Source organism: Monodon monoceros, unplaced genomic scaffold (genome assembly GCF_005190385.1).
Source record: "Monodon monoceros isolate NGI ecotype Baffin Bay Population unplaced genomic scaffold, NGI_Narwhal_1 Super_Scaffold_5, whole genome shotgun sequence".
Classification (NCBI taxonomy): domain Eukaryota; kingdom Metazoa; phylum Chordata; class Mammalia; order Artiodactyla; family Monodontidae; genus Monodon; species Monodon monoceros.
In genome coordinates this window covers 79,693,542-79,718,943 of record NW_021703782.1, presented here as the reverse complement: position 1 = coordinate 79,718,943, position 25,402 = coordinate 79,693,542, and the positions used below count along the sequence as shown (strand labels likewise).

The 25,402-nt window shown below is 40.3% G+C and overlaps 2 protein-coding genes across 4 annotated transcripts in view; both read left to right on the top strand.

Moving 5' to 3' along the window:
* The window catches only part of HEMGN (hemogen), a 31,192-nt gene extending 23,216 nt beyond the window's left edge, over nt 1-7,976 (top strand). The window contains exons 3-5 of the mRNA XM_029201503.1: nt 218-311; nt 4,430-5,490; nt 7,867-7,976. Coding sequence (XP_029057336.1) covers nt 218-311; nt 4,430-5,489 — 1,154 coding nt within the window. The 3' untranslated portion in view covers nt 5,490; nt 7,867-7,976. The remainder of the gene's footprint in view (nt 1-217; nt 312-4,429; nt 5,491-7,866) is intronic.
* A 5,101-nt stretch (nt 7,977-13,077) lies between these two features.
* On the top strand, nt 13,078-25,222 carry TRMO (tRNA methyltransferase O). 3 transcript variants are annotated; one of them, XM_029203087.1, is made up of 5 exons: nt 13,078-13,225; nt 18,781-18,955; nt 19,771-19,928; nt 22,856-23,518; nt 24,771-25,222. In XM_029203087.1, the coding sequence occupies exons 1-5, from the start codon at nt 13,090-13,092 to the stop codon at nt 25,028-25,030; spliced, it is 1,392 nt and encodes a 463-aa protein (XP_029058920.1). In that variant the 5' UTR covers nt 13,078-13,089; the 3' UTR covers nt 25,031-25,222. The 3 variants fall into 3 exon arrangements, with proteins under 3 accessions (XP_029058920.1, XP_029058921.1, XP_029058922.1); XM_029203088.1 differs by having other exon boundaries at nt 13,103-13,225; nt 19,807-19,928; XM_029203089.1 differs by lacking the exons at nt 13,078-13,225; nt 19,771-19,928 and having other exon boundaries at nt 18,902-18,955.
* Nucleotides 25,223-25,402: the final 180 nt, after the last annotated feature.

Sequence of the window (25,402 nt, the reverse complement as noted above, 5' to 3'; positions counted from 1 at the left end):
TACTGACCTTTTCATTTAAAAAATGTCGACTGAATGTTTGCTCCCAGGCATTCTTCAGAGGTACAAGAATAAATAAGATATAGTTCTTGTCCTCAAAAGGCTAGGAGAAAAACTTACACACCCAGTAAAGGGATTCTACCATTTTTCTATAGGACTCTTTTCCTGTTAATGCCACAACTCATCACTATCTCCCATAACTTTCATTTTGATCCTACAGAAGTCATTGGAACTTGGAGTTTAAGAAACAGAGAGCAGCTCAGAAAAAGAAAAGCTGAAGCACAAGAAAAGCAAACTTCACAATGGCAATTTGGGTATGGTATTGCTGCAAGGGGAAAAGAACTGATGTTTATCTAGCATATGCTACTTGTCAAGTGGTGCTGAGCACTTTTACACACTATATTTCATCTTTCCAAAAATCCTATAAATTGGGAGCTGTTATCCTCATTTTACAAAAAAAGAAACCAAGTCTCTGAAGGTTAAATCTCTTGCCTAAAGTCTCCCATCTAGTAAAGTGATGGGAACAGAATCTTATTTATGGTCTCTTTTAATTACAGTACCAGGTGATCAAATTATGTATATTGTAGAGAGGACTGGTGTTCAACCACCCTAGTAATATAACCATAGAAGTATCTGTTGGGAGCGGGAAACACCATTGAGAAGACCCCCAAGCTTGTTCTCCAAGCTTTCTATTAGTGAAATTCTTCTTGAATGCGTGTAGTTAACTCTCCATGGAGTAAACCAAAGCACTGTCTGTAAATGAGTGGTGGAAGAGTTTGAGAGTTCCTAAGTGTCCAAAGTCAGCTGTATGTAATCTCAGGAAGGGAGTACATGAACATGACTATAAATCAGGCAGCATCTAACTGCACCATTTAGAATATAACTGTGAAAACAGAGGTATTGCCTGCTTGGAAATAGAAAAGGGGAGCCCAAGGAGCCAAAGTACAGCATCCATCTGAGCCAGGGTTTCTCAACGCTGGTGTTATTAGTGCTGTGGATAGGCGACTTCTTTGTGTGGGAGGCTGTCCTGTGTATTGAAGATGTTTCACAGCACCACTGGCCTCTGGAAACCCACAGGACTCTCCCCTCCCCATCGTGACAACCAAAAATTTCTCCAGACCTTGTTAAATGTCTCCTGGGGTCAGGGGAGAGGAGGTAAAATGCTCCCAGTTGAGAACCACTGATCTAAGCACTCTTCTTCTTTAAAATTTTTTTGATTAAGATTTAGATGTGCATTTCTTCTTTAATGTAAAAATGTTTCCTTCAATGGCAAAAATAACATAGGTATACATTTTTCACAGGGCCGGGCTCTGCTTTGTGAAAAAAACCCAAAAAAACATAGGTAAACATTTTTCTAGGCATCATTTTTTTAAAAAACATAGAGTGCAGATGTTTTAAGTACCTAGTCCCACTGTGGACTGAGTATCGTCTGTTCTGCAACAACACATGTTTCTACAACACCATTTAGCTCACATATGATTGGTAAATATGAGAATGATGTCAGTATAATGTGGAAGTTGTGTTAGTTCATAATTTTACCTACTCAAAAGAAGCCAGAATAGTGGGAATAGAGTTAAAACCTTCACAGGAAAGGAAAAAGCCTTCAGCTTGGCTGATGTATAGACAGGGTCCTTTTCAGCCTTCATCCGGGGCTTCTTCCCCAGAGAAGGACATTGGTAGCCTTGCAAAGATCTCCACATATAGCAGGTTGCACTTCCTCCTGTGCTCAACTTAGCGGCAGCCCTGCTGGCTCAGAGCACCCTTATTTGCATGATCTCAGCACTGAAAGCCTGCATTTACACTGTTGCTTTTGTGCATTTTTACCATCCCCGAGGCAGCCTCCAGCCATAGTCAGCTGCCTGTCTGGACTATCCAAGTTATCTCTCCCTTGTCCCAATTACTGTTTATGCTAGTGTTAAAAAGTTGCATAGGATTTGAATCATTTGCCCCAATTTTATTTTTTCCCCATAAGCACTGTCACTTTTAGTGCATGATTTTGCAGAAAGTGAGGTTTTTCAGGAATGCATATATGTTATAGCAGAAACTTCTGTACTCAAGTCCTCTGACAGGTGACTCTGTTGAAGAACACACAATTAGTTCCCCTAATTCCTTACTCACCAAGCAACCTTCTGATCATTCCTTGCCTTCCCAAGTCTTTGCATTTCTCACTGTTCATTTAAAAATTGGTCTTTAGGTTTACATATCAATCTCTTTGAGCTGGTTGATGAGCTCTGACCCTAGAAATGGAGCTGGTTTCAGTATGCTCGTAGAATTGGGCTTCTGTGCTCATTGGTTTGGCGGGGGGGGGGGGCAAGGCTGAAGAAGTCACTGGAGTAGGTGGAACCTTGGTGAGCCTCTTGGCAGCTGGCCGGCCTTGCTGTTGTGGCACATATCTATACTACTGAGGGCTGTCCTCACTACAACATTCTACACAGTGAAACCTTAGTTCCAGAGAGAAGCGGTAGGGTGTAATAGTTAAGAGCCTGGCTGCTAAAGCCAGATGGCTAAATGACTAGATTTGAAGAGTGGCTCCCTTACTTCTTAGCCATTTCACCTTGGACAAGTTATTCAACCTCTCTGTGCTTTAGTTTTTTCATCTGCAAAATGGAGATAATAATAGTATCTACCACATAAGTTGATGTGAAGACTATATGAGATAACAGAATAAGTAAATTACTTAAAACAGTGCCTGGCACATAGGAAACACCATATATATATATATATATATATATATATATGTATATTTCTGATATTTATATAAGAGTACTAGTTTCTATCTGGATGATTCATTCATATAAGTTATTACATGCAATTCTTAGGACAACCACATGAGGTTGGGCAGATACTATTTACTCCATTTTACCTGTGAAGAAATCAAGGCATAGAGAGTTTAAGTGACTTGCCCATGATCACATAGCTGATAAGTGACAGAGTACAGATTAAATTTTAGGCCACACAGATATATTTGTATCTTTTGAGAAACTACCAGGAAGAACATGGAACATTACTCACATTTCCCTCATATATATATTTCCTCTACATAACAAATTATTTAGGATTTAATTTCTAGGATAATAATGTTGCCTGAAGAATTCACATACATCATCTTTTTAAAATCTGACAATAAGGACTTTATAATTTATCTTGTTACCTTGGTTACTTGGAATTAAACTTCCAAATGCTGAGGTACCATATCATTTTTACCTTCTATATTATTTTTAATATTTATTTTAAACTGTACTATTACAATATGTACCTTTTTAATATTGACTTCAAACTGGTTTTGATGAGACAACCTTTAAAAAAATTTAATTATGGAAATTTTCAAACACGCAAAAGTAGAATAGGGTATACATTTTTTAAGCGTACAAGGAACTGCAAGCACTGCATAGGTGTAAAAAACACCGGTTTTATCTCCAAAGACTGTCTTGTTTACTAAAAGAAATAGGGTTTCTCCAGAAATAACTACAGGATGAGGCAGCCTTTGTTCTTTACCTTAAGCATAATCCTCATAATAAATTCTATAGGAGTGGTAAGCAGGGAGAGCATTTCAGCCCTGTGGTCTGTTGGAGAAGGCTCCATAGGGCAGGTAGCATGAAACAGAATTTCAATAGGTTTAGAAAAATGATGAAATGCTTTTTTATACTATCTTTTTCTTCCCCCAAGTCCATCTATATTAGCCATCTGTATTTGGCTATATCTGCAGTACCTAACAATTTGTCATTGGTTGCAATACCCACGCATATCCTTTCATCTTCTAGATCTTTAGCTATTGGTTCAGAGTAGGTATAATATGACCACTCATGCCTTTCCACCAAGCTGCTTTACCTCAAGGAAATGTTTTTGCAGCTTTGGAGCTTTGGACCCAGCTTTGGCTACTTAGCCTGCTTTACACAAGACACTGTATTAGATAAGCAAGCCACATACATCATTCACCTGCAGGCTGCACAGATGAGGAGCAGGCCTGCACTGCAGATCTAGGAACACAATCATATCAGTTTACCCAGGGTATAGAGAAATGAACTCACATAGACTAGACCCACAGAGACTAGCATATAAACAAGAATGCCAGTCTATTAATGTATAACATCAACAATACATTTTCCATAACCAAACTTTAAGTATATGCTCTCAAACGCGTGCGCACACACACACACACACACACACACGCACGCTACACTCACCAAGAAGATTCCTGTTGAGCAAGGCATCAAAGACAAAAAGTCCTGAGGGTCATTTCCTCTCCCGACAATTGAGAGCACCTAGAACTGCTTCTTCATTTTACAAACAAGGAGACTGAGGCCCAGAGAGAGATTAAGTGACTTGTTCAAGGTCGTGCAACAAGGCAGTGGGAGTCCTGGGACTGTCATTACCAAATGTTTATTTGAATTCTGGAGCCCTGTTGCTGACACTAATTCTGATTTCTCTATAGAGAGAAAAAACATAAGCGGCAGAGAACAGGAAAAAGAAGTGAAAGAGGCAGAAAGAGACAACAAAATACAGAAACGAAGGTGGAGCCTCTGTCACAATTAGAAAAGGAAATGATGGAGAAATCACCAGCACCTACAGAGAAAGAAACTGAACCACCCAGGAGTGTGACCGAAGCTCTCCTTCCGGTAGCCTCCACGCAAAGAGTTGTGCCCAAGAAACATTTTTCTGAAATAGGTCAAGAAAGCATTATCCATCAGGAAAATTCTTCTGAATACCAAGAAACAGCAGTACAAAACCACTCTTCTGAAATACTCCAAGATATGGCTGAATCTGGAGACCTTTCTCCTAAAATGTACCAAGAAATAGCTGTATTTCAAGACCATCCTTCCCAAATGCGCCATGATATGGCTCAGCCTGAAGACCTCTCCCTTAAAATGTGCCAAGAAACCGCTGCAGCCAAAGCCCTTTCTTCTAAAACATCTGAAGATGTAGCTGACCTGGAAGGATGCCCTCTTGAAGCATACCCCAAACCAGATGTGCCTAAAGGCTACGCTCTTGAAACCTACCAAAAAAGAGCTGAACCTGAGGAACACAATTCTGAACTAGGTCAAGGAATAGCTGAGACTGAAAATTTTGTTCCTAAAGCACAAGAAATAGCTGTGCCTAAAGAGCTTTCTATAAAAACATACCAAGAAACAGTTGAACCTGAACACTTTTCTCATAAAACATATAAAGAAATTGCTGTGTCTAAAGCCCCCTCTCATAAAACAATCCAAGAAACACCAGCTCCTGAAAAATATTCACCTGCAATATACCAAGAAACACCTGGGTCTGAAGAATATTCACCTGAAATATATCAAGAAACAGCTGGGCCTGAAGGCTATGCACCTGAAATATACCAAGAAATACCTGGGCCTGAAGACCTCTCTACTAAGACATATAAAGATAAGGATGTGCCTGAAGAATGCTTTCCAGAACTGTACCAAGAAAGAGGTGGGCCCCAAGACCAGGATCCCAAAGCACACCAGGAAGATGCTAAGGGTGTTTATATTTCTCCTTGAGGTAGGTTTTTGGTTTTTTTTTTATTGGGGTCAAGCTAGTGACATGCCCCTTATTTGTGTTCCGTGTTCATAATCAGAGTACCAGATAGGTTTATCTCCCTTGGAGCGGTGATTTATTGCCTTCTTTGACAATCCTGGGTTATCCCAGTTATCTCAATGGGTATCATCAATGTCTTTGGCTAGTTTCAAGTGAAAAATGTTTTTCATTCACCCAATATCTGTTGGTATATTACCATATAATTAAAAGAAAATCATTGAAACTATAAGTGTGTATAGTGGGTACTTGTACATACGGGACGCTTTAGCCAGTGAAGAAAAATAAACCCCATATAGAGTGAATTATGTGCAAAATATTTTAAAGGACAATTACATTTAGATTAACAAGAAAACTTGGTGAATAAAGTTTTTTCTAGAAAATTAAAATTTCCTGGCAAACTAAAGGTAAGTAAATTCATGGTACAAGCTACCGAGGGAGATACAAAGACATAAAATATGATCCTGGTAATAGGGAACTCGTTCTTGTAGGACTTACCAGGCTTACCCCAAACCCTTTCTATTTAAATATTTGCTCCTGAAAAGCTTTCTCCTCTGCATAGCATTTAAGAAATAATGTGACCTTTCTTCAGTTTGACTTGTCTCGGGGACATAACTGAGAGCCTTGATTCTCTTCGTGCACTATTGTACACAGTATAAGAAATGGGCTGTCTAGCGGACCATAGCTATCCCCAGGGAGTTGTGTTCTAAAGAAATCCTTTTGGTAGCTTATTTTCTCTTTCTCCTAAAATATGAGTGCAACAAAAACCTGGGGTTATTGTATTCCAAGTAATACGGGTTTTGAGGAAATACCTTTTAAAAAATTACAGTAAAAGCAGACATATGAAGCACTACTTGTACTGACAGGAGTCCCCTGATGGAGAAGCAGCTCTAATCAACACAGTGCCCGATTCTAAGAGTTTCATTTTAAACCCAGCAAGGTTAAGATGGGCAATTAATTAATGCTTATTTTGTTTTGGGCTTTGTCTTACCAAACAAGTGGAAATATCTACCTTTTTGCTGATTATAAAATTGTCATAATAATAAATTATAATGTTTATTATAATCAATTAAAGCAATATATAAGTGACTGTAGAGTAAAAGTCCCCTATAATACCATCTCCTATCTCTGATCCCCAAGGTCAAGGTTTTGTTTTGCTTTAACAAATGAGATGGTATCAATACAATACATTCCATTTTATAACCTGCTTTTTTTTTCACATACAATGTATATTGTGGCCATCTTAATGACATCTTTTGTAACAATTCTACAGTATTATACGTACAATAATTTATTCAACCAATCCCTATAATGATGAACACTTAGATTACTGCCAAGTTTTACTATTACAGCAATGTTCAATGAACATCATTGGAAGTAACATTTATTTAAATAACATTTATCTGGCACTTTCTATCTGCCAGACACTGTATTAAACATTTCATGTGAATCACTTTATTCAGTGTTAAAAACCCTAGTGGATGAATAATATTATCCTTATTTTATAGATAAGGAAACTAAGGCACTGGAAGCTTAAGTTGGTCTGATTACTTCCTTTGGACAAATCCCTAGAAGTTGAATTGCTGGGCCAAAGGGTACCAGCATTTAAAGTCTGGATACATTCTGTCAGACTAGCCTCCAAAAATGTTGTAGCAATACACAGAAACCAAGAATTTATGTAAGTGCCTGTTGCCCATGCCCTTGACAACACTGCACATGATTGTTTTAATAATCTACGCCTATTATGTTAGGTTAAAAAAAAAACCTAATTGTTTTAATTCCCACTTTTTTATGACTAATGCTGCTAGGCATATTTTTATGATTATTATGAATTCGGTTTTTTTCTTTTGAGAATTGCCTGTTTGAATCCTTGTTCCATTTTATATTTGGGATATCTACCTTTTTGATTGATTTTAAAAATCTCTTTAAATAATAGTTATTAAATCTTTACCTACATGTAAGTTGTAAATATTTTTCTAGTTGTTGTTTGTGGTTTAACTTTGTTTATAGTAGTTTGGCATTCTATATGACAAAATTTTAATGTTCGTTTTTAGTTATTCCAACCTGTCACGATTTTGATTCTTAATGACTCAAACCTGTCAGTCTTTTCCCTTATGGCTTCTGGTCTGTGGTCTGCTTAGAAAGGCCTTTATAATCTTAAGATTAAAGGAATATTCTATTGTTTCTACAACATTTACTGTATCTTAATATTTAAATCTTTAATTCATCTGAGATTTGTTTTTGTGCAAAGTGTTAGGTAGAGTTTTTTTTTCTCCAAGTGGATAGCCAATCATCCCAATACCATTTATTAAATGTATTTTCGTATTTTGTTTTATTTTACAGAAATGAAGGAAAAACCCAAAGCAGAGGAACCAGAGATACCAGCAATTCCAAACGTTCCTCAAGAGATTCACCCAGAAAATGGAATTTATAGTTGTTTTGTTTTAACAATGTGCAACCATCATAGTTGTCCAACAAAATTCACATCTTATTACATCATATGTGTGATTTTTCTCAAAATATGGTAGAAATCTCTACAATATTCATTAATATTTTAACAGTGGTTTTTCCCCCATATATAGACCATATCTGAAAGAGAGAACTAATGTGATTTTTCAGGCTCTACCACATAGACAACATCCTGCTAGTGTGTGTGTGTCTGTGTGCACGCCCACGCGTGCGCATGCGTGTGTATGTGTAGGTATATTAGGGAGAGGATAGTGGTGGGAACAGACTTAACAATTTTCCTGCCCTTAAGAATTAGTCAAATAAATGTTTGTTTTCAGGGGAAAATTAATGAGCCCTTCCTTTTCCCATTTTTAAGTCTGAACAATTAAAATTTGAGGAAGTATATAGTTTTCTTATAAACTTTGTTCAATTACTAATGTAACAATAGCATCAAAATCTTTTTTTTTTTTTGCGGTACACGGGCCTCTCACTGCTGTGGCCTCTCCTGTTACGGAGCACAGGCTCCGGACGCGCAGGCCCAACGGCCATGGCTCATGGGCTCAGCCGCTCCGCGGCATGTGGGATCCTCCCGGACCGGGGCACGAACCCGTGTCCCCTGCATTGGCACCACCAGGGAAGCCCAGCATCAAAATCTTATTCAGGCTTCAGATGGCTTTTAACAATTTAACAATTTTAACAATTCTTATTCTGGGACTCCTTCAAAGATATTTTGGAGTGATGAATGTAGTTGTGTATTTGAATTTTGATTTTCTATTTTTACTTTTTATACACTGTAATTGTGCAAAATGTATATTAAATCATTATCACGTGTTTGTGTGGACAGCATCATGGTAAGCACTGTGAGGGTTAGAAGACCTATAACACATAGTCCTTGCCCACTAGGAGTTTAATCTAGTCTCGTGGGGGAATAAAACAGAAAACAAATAATTACAAAAGAAAATAGTAATGCTAGTGCCATTTGAATTAGAAGATACAACAGAGGGAATGCTCACTTTTTTGCTGGAGTGACCCGAAAAAATTACACATGAGTGGAGCCTTGAAAGATGGAGAGGATTTGTAATATAGGTGAGGATAGCAGCATTATTGTATGTGACAGAGAAAAGGGTGAATTAAAGACATGTTCAAGAGAACTGCATGCAATCTACAGTTAATGCAGGGTGCATGTGGAATAGCAGGCTAGCAGGCTGAAAATTATTGTATTATTGGAGTGTATGGAATTTTGCTTGCCTAACTAAGAAGTATATTATTTACTTAGGTAATGGGGAACTAAGTAAGACTTTTGAACAAAGAGATGGCAGTTTTAGTATTTCAGGAATATTTATCTGGTGATAATGGTCAGGGTTAACTGAAAATGATGAGAGACTGGGGGCAGGAGTAGAAACTATTCTGGGCAGGAAGATGTCTGAAAATCTTCCCTGGTAAGATGTCACGGAAAAGCCCGAACGAACTTTTTGGCCAGCCCAATATTTTTGAGGGGAAGAGGTTTGTTTTCAGTTTTCCTTCTGTTATTACAGAGGACTCAAAATAAAGGAGATTTCTGCAAATGGTTCAGCAAGGGCACAAGTATGCAAGCTCTCCATATAGGCACTGTGCTAGGTACTAGGCTAGAGTGAAGAACACGACAGGATCCCAGTCTCTCAAGCATTCATGGTGTAGAACAGTGGTTCTTAACCCTCACCGTATATTAGAACCACTGGGGAAAATTTCAAAATCACAGTTGCCCAGGCACCTCCCCAGGGATTCTGATTCACCTATCTAGGGTGACATCAAGACATATTTATTTTTTACATTGTTTTTTGCTCTAAATAATTTTTGAGGAATAATTTTAGAATTATATAAAAGTTGTAAAGATAGTACAGAAGTTCCTATATAGCTCTCACCCAGTTTACCCTAATGTTAAGATCTCATATAACCACGGTCCATTTATCAAAACTTAAGAAACTAAGATTGTTACATTATCATTAACTAAACTACAGATATTATTGGGATTTCATTAGTTTTTCTGCTAATGTCTTTTTTCTGCTTTTGGATCCAATCTAGGCTACAACATTGCATTTAGAGCAGTGGTCCCCAACCTTTTTGGCACCAGGGATGGGTTTCATGGAAGACAATTTTTCCACGGAGGGTGGGGGATGGTTCAGGAGGTAATGGGAGCAATGGTGAGTGATGGGGAGCTACAGATGAAGCTTTGCTGGCTTGCCTGCCCACTGCTCACCTCCTGCTGTGCGGCCTGGTTCCCAACAGGCTGAGGACCAGTACCGGTCCATGGCCTGGGGGTTGGGGACCCCTGATTTACAGTATTTTAATGGCTCTCCAGATGATTCTAATGTGCAGCTAGGGTCGAGGACCACTGGTATGGTGGGAGGTTACAATGCTATTTCCCTCCTATTTGCCACACCCTCTCCCACAATAAAATTTCCCCCCTCAGCATATATTAATTGAACAATGATTACTCATATCGCATTGTATTACTCAAGTAACAGTAAATATTGAGGACAGCACACCATATGATAGTCCCTTACATCTGGATGGCACTTCAGAACTTGTACTTTCAAATACACTTTTTAAAATTTGATCTGCACAAGAATCTTTGAAATAGGCTGGGCAGTGATTATCATTCCCATTTTACAGATGAGGGAATAACTGCAGAGAGGATGGGTACTCACCCAAAGTCTCATCTAACTTCCTCAGTGTTCTTTGTGATGGTTTTCAATCTTTGGAAATTTTGTCTCAATTTTACCTGCCAGGGTGGGTCAAGATTAGAGAAAAAAAGAGTAAACTGAAACCTCAAGTTCTAAAAGTGTTTCATTAAGATGAATCTTACGAGATTTGCATATGTACAATGTACAGGGGCACAAAGGTGAAAGAGATAAGGAAGTAGATGATATGAAGAAATATAGTACATTAGAGGAAGAGGGGTCTTCTCTTTCTACCTTTTAGGACCCTTTCTGCTTGCCTTCTTATCCCACTCCCTATATAGACATACAAACTCTGCTTTCTCACTATTCTCATTCAAACACCAGTGTGTGTCTAAAAGTGTTCCAGTTTTCTTCTTGGCTTAGAGCCTTGATGTCATAGAATTAAAATTTTGCAAGAATCCATCTAGCCCTACTTTGTGCTACCCTCCACTCGTGGGTAGAATGGTTGTTCTTTAAAATACATGAATCTTATGATATTAAATCTAATATGATGTGTGAGAAGATCCAAAGCTTTAATTGATATTCAAAGGGGTCCTTCACTCAAATGAAAGATTAAGAATCATTACACTGAGAAGTGTTTCTCAAAGTGTAGACAGATGACCACCTGCCTTGAATCATTCGGGTTTTTTTTAAGGCAGATTCCTAGGTCCTAGCTCCAGAGAAAGGGTTATCTCATAAACTAAAAATAATCGTATATAATGGTTATTTATATAATCATATATCCTCTAGACAGGATAATAGAAATTTCAAAGCATATAATGAAAGGGCTACATGTTTAAGTTCCTGTTTTCCATAAAGAGAAAGTTTTCCTTTAAATGAAGTAGCAATCTACTTCATCAGTGTCTCCAATTCTGCTTTGCATTTCGGAACTTGTCACACTTGGTAATATATTTTTGGTGTGATTATCATTATATGTGTTATCTAAAGCCAGGAGGGAAAATACCTCATTTTCTACAGGAGTCTGTCCACAAATTAAGCAAGACTATCACTTTTAGCAACACCCCCATCTAGTGGCAATTTGCAGCTATTACGGCCTCAGTTTTACAACGTGTATAGTAGCTCAGTGTTTCTCAACTTGTTCTTGTTTCATCAGCTGCCCAGAATTGTTCCCTCCTCGAAAAAGTATAATGGTATTCTTTTCCAAATTTTCACGTGGAAAAAAAAATCAGAGAACACGTAGGTGTATGAATTTTATCAATTTTTAAAGTTTTTGTTTTAAAACCTACAATCTTCTCTATTTTTGTCATGATTTTAAATACACTGACACACTACTGTTGGTTAAATTTAAACATGTTTTACCGCAGAAATTCTCTCACAAATAACCTGCAATAACTTGAAATGCATACCCTTTTGAACACTTCCTTTTCTCATGTATAAATTAAAATGTTTGCTGAATTTCTCAAAATGTCAAAACAAAAAACAAAAACCCATACTCTTCTCTTTAAATCTTTGGCTCCTTCTGATGGTTACTTTCTGCTAGTGGTCTTTTAGTTCATGACAAATGAACAGGATTAGGAACAGCTTTTCATGGTTGTTGAATCTTTTCAATCTGTGGAGTTTTACGGGTTTGAATAATTTATTTTGCAGGCAGTATGTCCCCCCTCTCTCCGTGAAGCAACAGGATAAAATGCTCAGAAGTAGAATTATATATACAGAGGAACTTGATAAATACACAGGTGAGAGATGACGTTACAAGCAAGTGGGTAAAAGGCCAGGCTAGCGGTGCAGGGATAACTGGTCATCGCATGGGATGAAAACTGACTCTTGTTGGCCCTCAACTTTTTAGAGCTGCCCAGAAACAACGACTGCAATCCCCTCAATGTGTATGGCATGTTGACTCAGTTTCATTCTCGCTTCATTTCTCGTGAGGTATGGAGCACAAGGAACAGTCCCCACTTCTTACCCGTTAATTTGGTGTGGGGCTACCCATCCATTAGATTTGAAATAAGGTTTACTTGGGGTTCCTTTCTGACAAAACATCGTTTTTCTTGTGGAAAAATGGGAGCATACAGAGAAGTATAAATGACCATCTGTGTATTCCCACCGTTCAAGAAGAATTAACGTTTAATAACATCCGATCATCTTGCTATGTGCTAATTGTATATACATATTTTTATTTAAAAATTAGCGTCATGCACTGTATATGTAGGTTGCTTATTATTTCGAGAGAGACATCTTTATGCATAAATCTTCATCGACGTGGCCCCCTTGGAAAGGGTGGTAACTTGGAGCTTCTGACTGCCCTGAAAAGGCGGGCAACTGCAAGGGGTCCGCGCGATACAGCATACACACGTTCAGAAGCGGAACGAGGGATCCAGGCCCTAATCGCCACCTAGCGGTGGCCTCCGGCGCCGCCCGCCGCGCACCGTACTTCTCCCGCACTGCGCAGGCGCCATGCATGGAGACCGGAAGCGGAAGGCTTGAACGCGTTGGGTGGGCACCTGTGAGACCACTAGCCATGCGCGACTTGGAGGAGCCCGGCCCTCGACCCACAGCGACCTCGTGCGGGTGCGTGAAGCCGGCTCTGGAGACAGGTAACTTATAAGAGGCTGAAGGTTCCGCACTCCGAAGAGCCCTAAGTGCAGGGAGCCGACTTCACTGCAGGGAGGGACGGCAAATGCGAGACCTAGAATGGACGTGGGTCGTTTTTCCTGGTTATTGGAAGGCACGGGTCATGTGCTTAGGAGACCACGTGATGTGTCTTAGGCGAGCGGGATGACATCATCTCTCCTGTTCTGTTCTTGGTAGCTAAGGTGACGTGGTCTTGGCAGAACAGCCACGTGCAGTGTAGCGGCCTTTGTCTTGGGGAGTTCTCACCCATAAATGAGAGATAGGATATATACAGCAGGTGTTCTGCCGATTCGGGATTAATGCCACAAGAGAGAAGCAACCTGTGCTGCAGGAAGTGTAGGAAATAGTTTTAAACTGGGCATTGAAAGATGGCATGCGTTTGTTTCTCTTTATTTTCACCCCTATTTTTAGGGCAGAATATATTAACTTTAGAAATCCGAGGAAGCAAATGGAAAAAAAGATGAAAGTAGTTGGCCATTACCCAGAGAAAACCACTGTTAACATCTTGGTGTCTACTTTCCATAATAGTTTCAGTGCCTACATACTAGAAACATGAGGTGATATGCGACACCATTGTTTTATAACTTCAAAAAAAAACTTGAGGACTTCCCTGGTGGCGCAGTGGTTAAGAATCCACCTGCCAGTGCAGGGGACACGGGTTCGAGCCCTGGTCCTGGAAGATTCCTACATGTTGCAGAGCAGCTAAGCCCGTGCACCGCAACTACTGAGCCTGCGCTCTAGAGCCTGCGAGCCACAACTACTGAAGCCCTCGCGCCTAGAGCCCATGCTCCGCAGCAAGAGAAGCCACCGCAATGAGAAGCCTGTGCACCGCAATGAAGAGTTGCCCCCGCTCACAGCAGTGAAGACCCAACGCAGCCAAAATTAAATAAATAAATTTAAAAGAATAAAACAAAACTTTGATTTGAATCCCAGCTCTATATTTATTAAAAACAAAACAAAACTTAAGGTTCATGAAAATCTTTCCATGGCAATTAATAATGTTAATTTTGAGAAGTTGCACACTATTTTGTTTTATAGATGTGCTCTTATTTAACCAGTTCCCTATTGTTGGGCATTTAGGTTATTCCTGGTTTTAATTGTTCTAAATGAAAGTTTTGAAACTAAAATCTTTGTGTACTAAATGTTTAACTTGAATTTCTAAAAGGTATTGTTATGTGGTCAACAGTTGTGCCTGTTAAAAAAAAATTGTTGCGTACTGCCAGATTATAGGTCAGATAGTTTTCTTTAAAATTAATTAATTATTTATATTTTGGGCTGCTTTGGGTCTTCGTTGTTGCATGTGGGCTTTCTCTAGTTGTGGCGAGTGGGCTACTCTTTGTTGCGGTGCGTGGACTTCTCATTGCGATGGCTTCTCTTGTTGCAGAGCACAGGCTCTAGGCACGTGGGCTTCAGTAGTTGTGTCACGCAGACTCAGTAGTTGTGACACATGGGCTTAGTTGCTCTGCGGCATGTGGGATCTTCCCGGACCAGGGCTGGAGCCCGTGCCCCTGCATTGGCAGGCAGATTCTTAATCACTGAGCCACCAGGGAAGCCCCAGGTCTGATATTTTGACAGGCAGGAAAGAGCAGGGCTCAGAGGTCTACAGAGCATGGAGTCTGGGAGCTGTAAGTCAGAAGTGTTGGATGGGGGACTTCCCTGGTGGCCCATTGGTTAAGACTCTGTGGTCCCAGTGCAGGGGGCCAGGGTTCGATCCCTGGCCAGGGAACTAGATCCCACATGCATGCCACGACTAAGATCCCACACGTGGCAACAGAGATCCCGCATGTGGCAACAAAGATCCCACATGCCACAACTAAGACCCGGCACAGCCAAATAATAAATAAATAAATAAACAAACACAAGGAAGAGCAGCCCCCCTCGCTGCAGCTAGAGAAAAGCCTGTGCGCAGCAACGAAGACCCAACCCAGCCAAAAATAAATAAATAAATAAATTTAAATAAATAAATAATAAAAATTTTAAAAAAGAAATATGACATCTGTTAATAGTGGGAAACAAAAAGTTTAGAGAGTAGTGAGACATAAGGAACTCAGAATCTGGGGGACTGGTGTAATGTGTTTTGAGGAGGGGAGGGACTGGCAGAGGGAAGACAAATTATAACAAGGGTAATTTAATAGTCCGGGCAAGAGGTGAAAATGACCTGGACATTTCTGTCTGCACAAGACTTGTTGATAAGACTTGGGTACAGAAAGCCTCTGCGTTAATAACTTGTTGGGTTTTTTAAATTATATGGTTAGTACAGTTGTAATATTGTTAAATTGAGGGAAAAGCCTGTCTAAGGGCTTTAAAAATCTCTCCTTGCTGAGCACCTTCTGTTGTACTAGGTACTTTACATATTTTAGTCATCTTTCCAAGATAGGATGATTATCCTTGTTTTATAGCTGAGAAAACTGGATTTAGAGAGGTAAGCAGTTTTGCCCAGGGCCACACAGCTAGTGTTACGGCCCTGTGTTGTTTTTGTCCTTTTTCTCTTTTCATACCAGCCATAGGCCCCGGGGAAACTTCTCCCTCTTTCCATGTGGTTCTCATGCCAGTACTACTCTGGCATACCTGTGCTCTCCCTATTCTGCATGTATGTAAGGCAGTTTGATTTAATTGTTGATTTACTTGTCCACTCTGTCAATGTACTGCACACTTTGATGGTGAGGACTGGCTCTTGTTTATGCCTGTTCCCAGGCACTCAGCACAGTGCTTACCAAATGGTAGGTGCTTAATGTTTTCTTTTTGTTTGTTTTTTGAGATATGAGGCAAGAGGAAGAAGATCAGAATTCCCTTGGGTGGACGTTCTCAGGCCTCCACTTCAAGGAGAGCATTCAAGCAGAATTTATATTTGGAAATTATTGAGCATTTATATTTCATAGCATTTAATATCCCAAGAACTGGGGCACAGAGAATAAATAAGTTCCAGACGTATTAGAATACGGTTAAGTTCCGACGTTTATTAGATGGATAGTTGATATGTTGAGAGTGGTCCCAAACATTTGAGAGTGACATAGCTGAGGGAGTCCTTCCAATGTAGCTCGTTCAGTTCATTGCTTACCCAGTATTATCTTGCTTATGTTCTTATAGAGGTGAACAAACAGGGTTGGAATAAATCTAATTGGTTACAACTTATATTTATCATAGCACATGTATAGCCTGTGAAAAACAGGTATAGACTGATTCAATGAAGTGATAGCTCAAGTTAGTTATAAACTTGTAGACCCCCAATCAGATAGTCAAAGGCAAAAGTCTTTGATCATTACTACAGATAAGACATTTCCCTTGATATTGAAGCATATTGTGAGTTTCTCTCAATCAACTGTTAACTCCACTGTGAAAAGAGTTCTTGTTTTGTATTTTTTCCCCCAAACTTAGCACAATGTCTGGCAATTGTAGACACTTGGAAAGTGTTTGTTAAATAAAACAGAACATAACTGACTAGAGTAGGAGCCCTTTTTGGCCATTTTTCTTCATGATATTTTTATGAACACCAGAGAATTGTTTGACTTCAGTTCCTTCATCTTTAAGATGTTTACTATATCAATTCCACAGAGCATAGGTGAAGGTTTAAAAAAAAGAGTGCCTGTAAATGTAGTTGGAAAAAAATTTAAAGTCATCAAAAACGTACATAATGTCGATGGATCTTAGAATCATAATATTGAGAGAGAGAAAGCAAGTCTGAGAAGATACCAGTTTTTCTAGAACTCAAAGACAAAATAAATGAAACGTTGTTTAAGCATGCATATGCACGTGATAAAATCATATTTAAGAAAAGAAATGAATGATAAAGACCACATTCAGGCTCTTGTTCAGGCACATTCAGGGGAAAGGTAGGGAAAGAGGCAACATAAAAAGATGCAAGTTGTTGGTAAAGCACTAGTTTTTGGGCTGGGTGGTGGTACACAGGATTTCATTTTAACATTATGCTTTATTATATATATGTTGCTTGTAATATTTTATTTGTATCACGTAATTTAGTTTTTATAAGTGAGAAGTCACGAAAGGTGCTATGAAGGACAGGCCTATAGTCTCACTGTCCACCGGTGCTGATAGGATAGATTTAATGGAAACTGAAAATAAAATGAGGTTCTAGAATGTCTTTATATTATCTCTTAAAAGAAGCTAATACAGCCTTCATGAAATGTGAAAAAAAAAGTTACAAATTCAAAATGCTAGTTGCAGATACCTTCTACTTTAAACCTATATTGATGTTGCCTGGCCAGTTTTTTCTTCTTTTGAGTTACTGGTTTAAAACATTTTAAAAATGATTTGTGATTATTGTAAAATTTTCAAATATTATAGAAATTACAGAGTTAAATATAAAAATAATCCAACAATCCCTCCACCAGTTTTTTTTTTAACTCACAGTTCCATCTTTATTACTTCTAACAAAAGATACTAGGATGATACTTTTGTCTCTTCCTTGGTATTTGTCTACTGTATTAACTTCGACCATCCCAATAGAAGAATGTGCCAATAAATTATTGATGACTTTTTACTGTTGCCTGTATGGTGCAGTGATACCAATATCAGAGGGATTACAACCAGCCTAAACAGAAAAGGACACAATTTAAAGTCTCCACCAGTTTTAACCAATGTTAAAATTTTGGTGAATATCCTTCTAGATAGCTTTCTAGACATACATATGTATGTGTTTAGTTAGGTAAATACATAAAATTTTCATAAATAGGATTATGTTACACACATTCTTCTTTCACTTTTTCACTTTCCATTTTAATCAGTTTTGACTTACATAATCCTTTTCTCCATGTAGCATGAATTTTTAAAGTACCTATCCTCTTGTAGGCAAGTACTAGACAATGAGAACGTAGCAGTCAGTAAGACAGAAAAACTCCTGCCCACATAGAGTTTACATTCTAGTGGGGCAGAGAGCTGCTGGAGCAAGCCTAACCTGAAATCTATACTGCCTCTAGATATTTTAGTACTGTGATCCCATACACTCCCTTTATTGCTTAATTAAACTAGTTTTTTTCGTGTGTTCTGTTGTTTTCAATTGAAAGCATTTTAACCTATATACAGTCTCTGTCTCCTTATCTTTCATTATTCTTGCCTTGTATTTTCACACTCCAGCCAATCAAAATGGCTTGTTCCCTGCTTATGCTATAAAATTTCTCATTTAACTTTGTGCAGCTTATTCCCTCTGTTTGAAATACCCTCTTAGCCCTAACCAAGGTCACATAACATAGTAATGGTTGCATAGAATTTGAATTATAGTCATAGTAGGTCTTCTAAAAATGAATTTTTCCTTTCATTCTTTCTTTCTTAGACCAATACTCTTTCCAGTTTATTATCTAAAGGGATGTATTGATAACAATGATGTATGTAATGATAAGGATATTTATATGTATTTTTGAATGCTATAAGAATCTTATTTTATAGTTGCATAACATCTAATAGATTTTAAAACTATGAAATCGATGCATTAAAGAAAACATGTCTTCCTACATCTTTGCTTGACCTTTTCATTAATGATTTCTTATCTAATTTTCTTCTGTAGGGAATCTTTTAACTGAGCCAATTGGTTACTTGGAATCCTGTTTCTCGGCCAAGAATGGTACTCCAAGGCAGCCATCCATTTGTAGCCATTCACGGGCTTGTTTGAGGATTAGAAAAAGCATCTTTAATAATCCTGAACATTCCTTGATGGGCTTAGAACAGTTTTCTCATGTTTGGTAAGTTGTTTTATAGTTAGAAATGGTACTTTGGACCATAACTTGCCCTTGAGTAAAGTACTCCAGTTGGAGGCAACCCTGGAGACTGCCATCCAGACCACCCTTGTCTATTGCATGGGATTTTTGTACTGTATTCATGCATGTGATTGTCTGCATAACTTGGACACCCTCGGGGAAGCTTGGGATCCACTGAGGGGCACATTCCATCTGCAGTTGGTTCCAGTTTTGTTGAATGACTTCTGTTGAGCTGAAATCTGTAGACCTTCTCGATTCTGTCCATGGGTCATTATTCTGTCCTCTAGACCACGGGTCAGCAAGCTATGGCCTGTGGACCAAACCCATCGCATCTTCTGTTTTTGTAAGTAAGTTTATGGGAACATAACCACGTGCATTCATTTATGTGTTGGCCGTGGCTGCTTTTGTGTTACAACAGCAGAGTTGAATTATTTATAGCAGAGACTCGTTGACCTGCAAACCCTAAAATATTTACCGCCTGGTCCTTTACAGAAAAAGTTTGTGGACCCTGCTCTAGACCCATGAACTATTGTTTATTCAGGTACTTGACAAAAGCCTGTTAAGGTCCTAGCATGTGCCAGTCATTGTGTTACGGGCAGTGGATATAGAGATAAGACTGTCTTCTTTCAAAAAACGGGAATGATATTACTCTTTTTTCCCCCACTGATTATATTTTAGTACCATTAGAAGCATTCTTTCTGTTTTAATTTGTGGGGATTAAAGTTTTTTTCTCCCTCAAATCATTATGATAGATTGACTGTGTTCTTTTCTTACTCAGTGGTTTGGTTTATTTTCAATAGGATTTTGTTTGTTTTTCACAAAAATGGTCATTTGAGCTGTAAGGCAAAAGTGCAGCCTCCTAGGCTGAATGGTGTGAAGACTGGCGTTTTCTCTACAAGGAGCCCACATCGTCCCAATGCGATAGGACTGACCCTAGCCAAACTGGAAAAGGTAGAAGGTAATTTGTACTTTCACCACTTTTTCCTTAACCAAAAGAAGTCTTATAAAATCAACATAGTATTCAGCACTGGCTGTTATTGAGACAAGTACCAATGGTGTTAGCCCCTGTGAACCGCCAGACACTGAAGAAAATGAAACGATTAAAAGAATGTCAGCATTGAAACACTTTGGAATAAGCTCTCATAGGATGCTCAGAGTTAGTTTATGTCATTATATTTATCAGAAGTTATTAAATTATTTAAAAGTAACTCTTAAGATTTTATAATCATTAAATTAGTAACCAAATTTTTTCTGACTTGGAATGCAGTAAATATAAAATGATCTAAAAATAACTGGACACTCTCAAAATTTAACACACAGTAACTGGTTGCACATGCATATATGGTCAGCACATCTGACCACAGTGTGGTGGATCATTTCTTCCTTGCAGCCCTGAGGAAATGAACGTGCATCGTGGCTGCAGTGCCGCTGTCCACTGTGATGTGAGGCAGAGGGTCTGGGATGAATACACCATAGGTTGAACATTTGTCAGATTGTGGAAGAACCTGTGTAGAATACCAGATTTAACTATGTGTTCATATATAAACGCGTTACTGAGCCGTTCATTTCTGAAAGCCTCCCATTCTTGAATCCCTTGGACCTGATCAGCACATTTGGGTGTGCTGGGTAACACACAACTTGGGTAACAGTACTGGAACGTTTTATGATCGTTCATGCAACCCACACGTATTTTCTGAGCACTGAATATGTGCCAACCATTGTTCTAGGTGCTGGGGATATAGTGGCAAGCAGATTAGATAAAAATCCCAGCCCTGCAGAGGATCTTAGCATTCTGATGGGGAAGATCAAATCAGAAAGGTGAAAGGCAAACACAGTAGCACTGTAGACACTCTTATAAATAAGCGTTAGGAGGATGACTAGTGTTTGTGTGGTGCTTTGCAGTTTATAAAGAGTGTTCATGTATGGTATCTCACAGTGGCTCGTGGGCTTGATAAGGTAGCAGCCTCCATGTTATGGATGAGGGCACTGAGGCTCTTTGATGTTTGATAATTTACCGAATAGCATCCAGCCAGGGGGTTGTCTGACTTCAAATCCCATGAACTCTCACCTGTGCCCCAGTGCTTTTCTTTCTTTTGCAGACATTATTAGGCATAATCCATCACTTAGAAAGTCCAAAATCTTCTTTCCAAAGTTCCAGGTTCATTCACAATAAGCATGTTTTAGAAATCAGATTCCTTTGTTAGTCATGTTTTTCTCAAATGGAGATAGGATCAAATGTGATCACATGCAGTTTTTGATTCTCACTGGGCCAGTTTTCCAAGGATCAAGTTAGTAGACTTTGCCCCAGTAGAAGGAACTGAATAGCAGCTGTATAAGTGGGACAACAGGGGACCTTTCCTTAATATTTGGTAATGGTGACTTATGTTCTGTTTAATTTTTTTTTTTTTTGGCTGCATTGGGTCTTTGTTGCTGTGCGTGGGCTTTCTGTAGTTGCGATGAGTGGGGTTTCTCATTGCCTCTCGTGTTGTGGAGCATGGGCTCTAGGCACGCTGGCTTCAGTAGTTGCAGCACATGGGCTCAGTAGTTGCGGCACGTGGGCTGTAGAGCGTGTGGGCTTCAGTAGTTGTGGCGTGTGGGCTCAGTAGTTGTGGCATATGGGCTTTAGGGCACGTGGGCTTCAGTAGTTGTGGTGCATGGGCTCAGTAGTTATGGTTTGTGGGTTCTAGAGTGTAGGCTCAGTAGTTGTGGCACACAGACTTGGTTGCTCAGCAGCATGTGGGATCTTCCCGGACCAGGGATCAAACCCATGTCCCCTGCATTGGCAGACGGGATCTTAACCACTGCGCCGCAGGGAAGTGCCCTGTTTAATTATTCAGTGGAGTATTAGATTCCTATTGCTGTGTAACAAATTACCATGCACTATCAGTTTAAACAGCACACATTTATTATGTGTTTAAGACATTACAATGTTTCTATAGGTTAGGAGTGTGGGCACAGCTTAGCTGGGTCCTCACCTAAGAGTCTCACCAAGCTGCAGTGAAGTGGAATGAGCTCTTTTCTGGACGTTTGACTGTAGAAGAATCCATTTCCAAGCCCTCTCTGGTCATAGGCAGAATTCACTTCCTTGCAGTTGTGGTTCTGAGGGTCCTGGCCTCTTGCTGGTTATTGGCTGGTGGCTGCTCCCAGCTCCTAGAGGTGGCCCCCAGTGCCTAGAGACCTCTCGCAGTGCCTTGCCACACAGGCTTTCCCAGCAAGGCAGCTTGCTTCTTCAAGCCCACAGGGAGAGCCTCTCAAGTGAACCTGCCAGCAAACACAGGAGTCTTAGATAACATAACGTAGTCACTGAAGTGATATCAAGTCATACTCAAGAAGAGGGGATTATACACCAGGAGGTGACATCATGGGGCCACCTTAGACTCTGTTTGACACATTGGAAACCATCATCAGTCCCACAGAGATATATTGAGGACTCTGATGTGTCTGGAACAGAGTTAGACGCCCCCAGTGATACAAAGGTGAGATGGCCCCACCTAGTGCTCAAGGACCTACTTACTGTCTAGGGGGAGAGACTCTAAGCAGGTCATTGCTAGACCATGTGACGAGGGCTTCAGGAGAGGTTCGGGCACAGGTACCTCTGTGGAACCCAGAGGAAAGAATGCTTATGTCTGGAAGAGCCAGAAAGGCTCTGTAAAGGAGGTGTTTCGTGAGAGCCTTGAAGAGCAAGTAGGAGTTTGACAGATAAAGAAGAGAATGGGTTTCTAGGTAGAAAGAAAACTGTATGTTGGCACCAGGTATAAGAGGGCCTGGTACATAAGAGAATTGTGAGTAAGCTTGGTGGGGTTTAAGCAGATGTTGTTGATTCTCCAGTTGTTCGCACTGTTCTTCATTGTTAATATTTCTAAGAGGATGTTTTTCACATTACAGGTGGAGCCATATACCTTTCTGGAATTGACATGATTCATGGCACACCTGTACTAGACATAAAGCCCTACATAGCTGATTATGACTCGCCACAAAATTTGATTGAGCCTTTAGGGGACTTTAATTTACAGAATAACCAATGTAAACCAAAAACCGTGTCCCAGTGTGACGGCAAGACTGATAGCTGTGACCAGCAACAGCTCTCAGGGTACGAGGAACCACAGCTCTACAGTTGTACTAAGGAGAAACCTAAATGTCCTGAAGATAGAACTTTGGGAGAAAACAACGCAAAACACGACAACTCAGCAAAAATCCAGCAAAGCTCACCTGAGCTCAGGGAGAGAGCAGCAGATTTGGGTGAAGAATCAGGAAGTGGTCCGAGTCCTAGGGTAGCAGAAGAGCAAAGTGGCCCATGTTGCCTGGAGAAGAGCGTTTCAGAGGAACAAGCAGACAGCAGGCTGAGGAGAGGGGAAGCAGCGGTGGTCGCACAAGGACACAGCACTGAGATGCCACCCGAGGCTGTTCTCTGCCCTTCCAGGGCGGCTGGTGCAGCCCACTGCAGTGCGGTCCCCACCTGGGTGAGAGAGGCTCCCGTGGCCACCTTGGGAGTCCGGTTTACTCCTCATGCGGAGATGGACCTTGAGCACCTCAGCTCAGGTGAACCAGGTACTTTCCATTTCTTGTTTCTGAATGAGAGATGAGCTTTTACTTGGAGGTTTAGGCAAACTTGCTATTTCTGAGGGCAGTTTTTTTTTTTTTTTTTTTTTTTCCTCGGTACGCAGGTCTCTCACTGTTGAGGCCTCTCCCGTTGCGGAGCACAGGCTCCGGACGCGCAGGCTCAGCGGCCATGGCTCACGGGCCCAGCCGCTCCGCGGCACGTGGGATCTTCCCAGACCGGGGCACGAACCCGTGTCCCCTGCATCGGCAGGCTGACTCTCAACCACTGCGCCACCAGGCAAGCCCTGAGGGCAGTTTTATTTAGAGTATTTGTGATTATGACTTGTAAAGAAACGTAGACGTATAAAATCATACTTGGGCAACGTCATCATCTGATGGCTTTCAATCAACAACTGTTTGTTCAGCACAGTGAGTGCCAGGCACTCAGTCAAGTGTTCACGGAGAACGGCTGCTGCCCAGGAATTGGGCCTCTTGTTTGCGTGTGGCAGTAGCTCTTGGAGTTCTCAAACAGCGTTCGGAAGCTAAATTGTGCTTGCTCTGTACCTGTGTAGATCGAGCTTTTTCATCTGTTTCACTATCTGAGTAGAGAAATGTCTCATCTTGTTTCACCTATTGGGTGATGGATAGCTCGACCTCTGTCACAGAGCCCAGGAGTAAGAAGGAAAGAGTGTCTTAGCACAGAAATTGTCCCCATAAAGTCCCAGCACTAGAGGCACGCACTTCACTGCAGAAGAGAGAGGCCACAGGGCTTTTAACTTGGAGCCTGTTTACTCTAATACATGGTTGTTAAAAAACATTGTTATCTGGTTTTTCCAGCCCACAAGCAGATTCCAACCAGCTGTCCAGAGTGAAGGAGAGGCCCATTAAAAAGTGGGTGTGGTGATTCCTGTAAGAAGTAGCCAGTTAGTTGCCAAGGAGATGTCAGATTTCACCTGCCCCTGGATGGTTGTTCTACTCATTCTTTCCTAAGGCTTTATGTTTAAACAGAACATTTGATTTTTAAATCAATCTCTTTATTTTCAAAGTTTTGTTTATGAAAGTTGTTTCATCACTGTGTACAGTTCATGGGAAGAGGAAGGTCAGTTTTTTTTTTGTGTGGGGAGTGGGGTGCGTCCCACACGGCTTGTGGGATCTTAGTTCACCGCCCAGGGATTGAACCCTCGCCCTCAGCAGTGAAAGCGTGGAGTCGTCGCCACTGGACCGCCAGGGGAATCCCCAAGTTGTGTTCTTCTTATTGCAGGTATTGGTCAGGCTTCATTTAAATATTTTCAGTCAGCGGAGGAAGCAAGGTGTGCCATCGAGGCTGTGCTGTCAGCCGACCCTCGGTCTGTATATCGACGGAAACTCTGCCAGGATCGTCTTTTCTACTTTACAGTAGACATAGCACATGTCACGTGCTGGTTTGGTGATGGCTTTGCAGAGGTCTTAAGGATCAAGCCGGCTTCTGAGCCTGTTCAGATGAGTGACCCTGCGGAGTCCTTGGTGCCTCTGGGATCGTGAGTAGCCTCCATCGAGGCTTTAAGGCAGCCTAATTAACTTCGGTATGGCTGTTGGATTTTCTGTACAAGCTAATGATGTGCCTTCTTTGCAGAAAGAAGCAACACTTTGTGATCTCACTGCTTTGTTTGATTTGGGTTGTTCAGAATATTTATTTGAAAAACATGTATTTTAATAAACGAAGAGATACAGAATTTGGAGAAATCGCCATATCATGATCCTTTTTGATCAGTTAATATTGAAGAATCCAAAGGTGATGCTTTATCACTGTTTTCTGAAAGAAGTCAATTCTTCTTGGCACTTGATAAAACTAACTGGGCAGAAGCTGGGGGGATGTGTTGAACAATTCATGTTGGTTTTTTTGTCTGAAAAAGC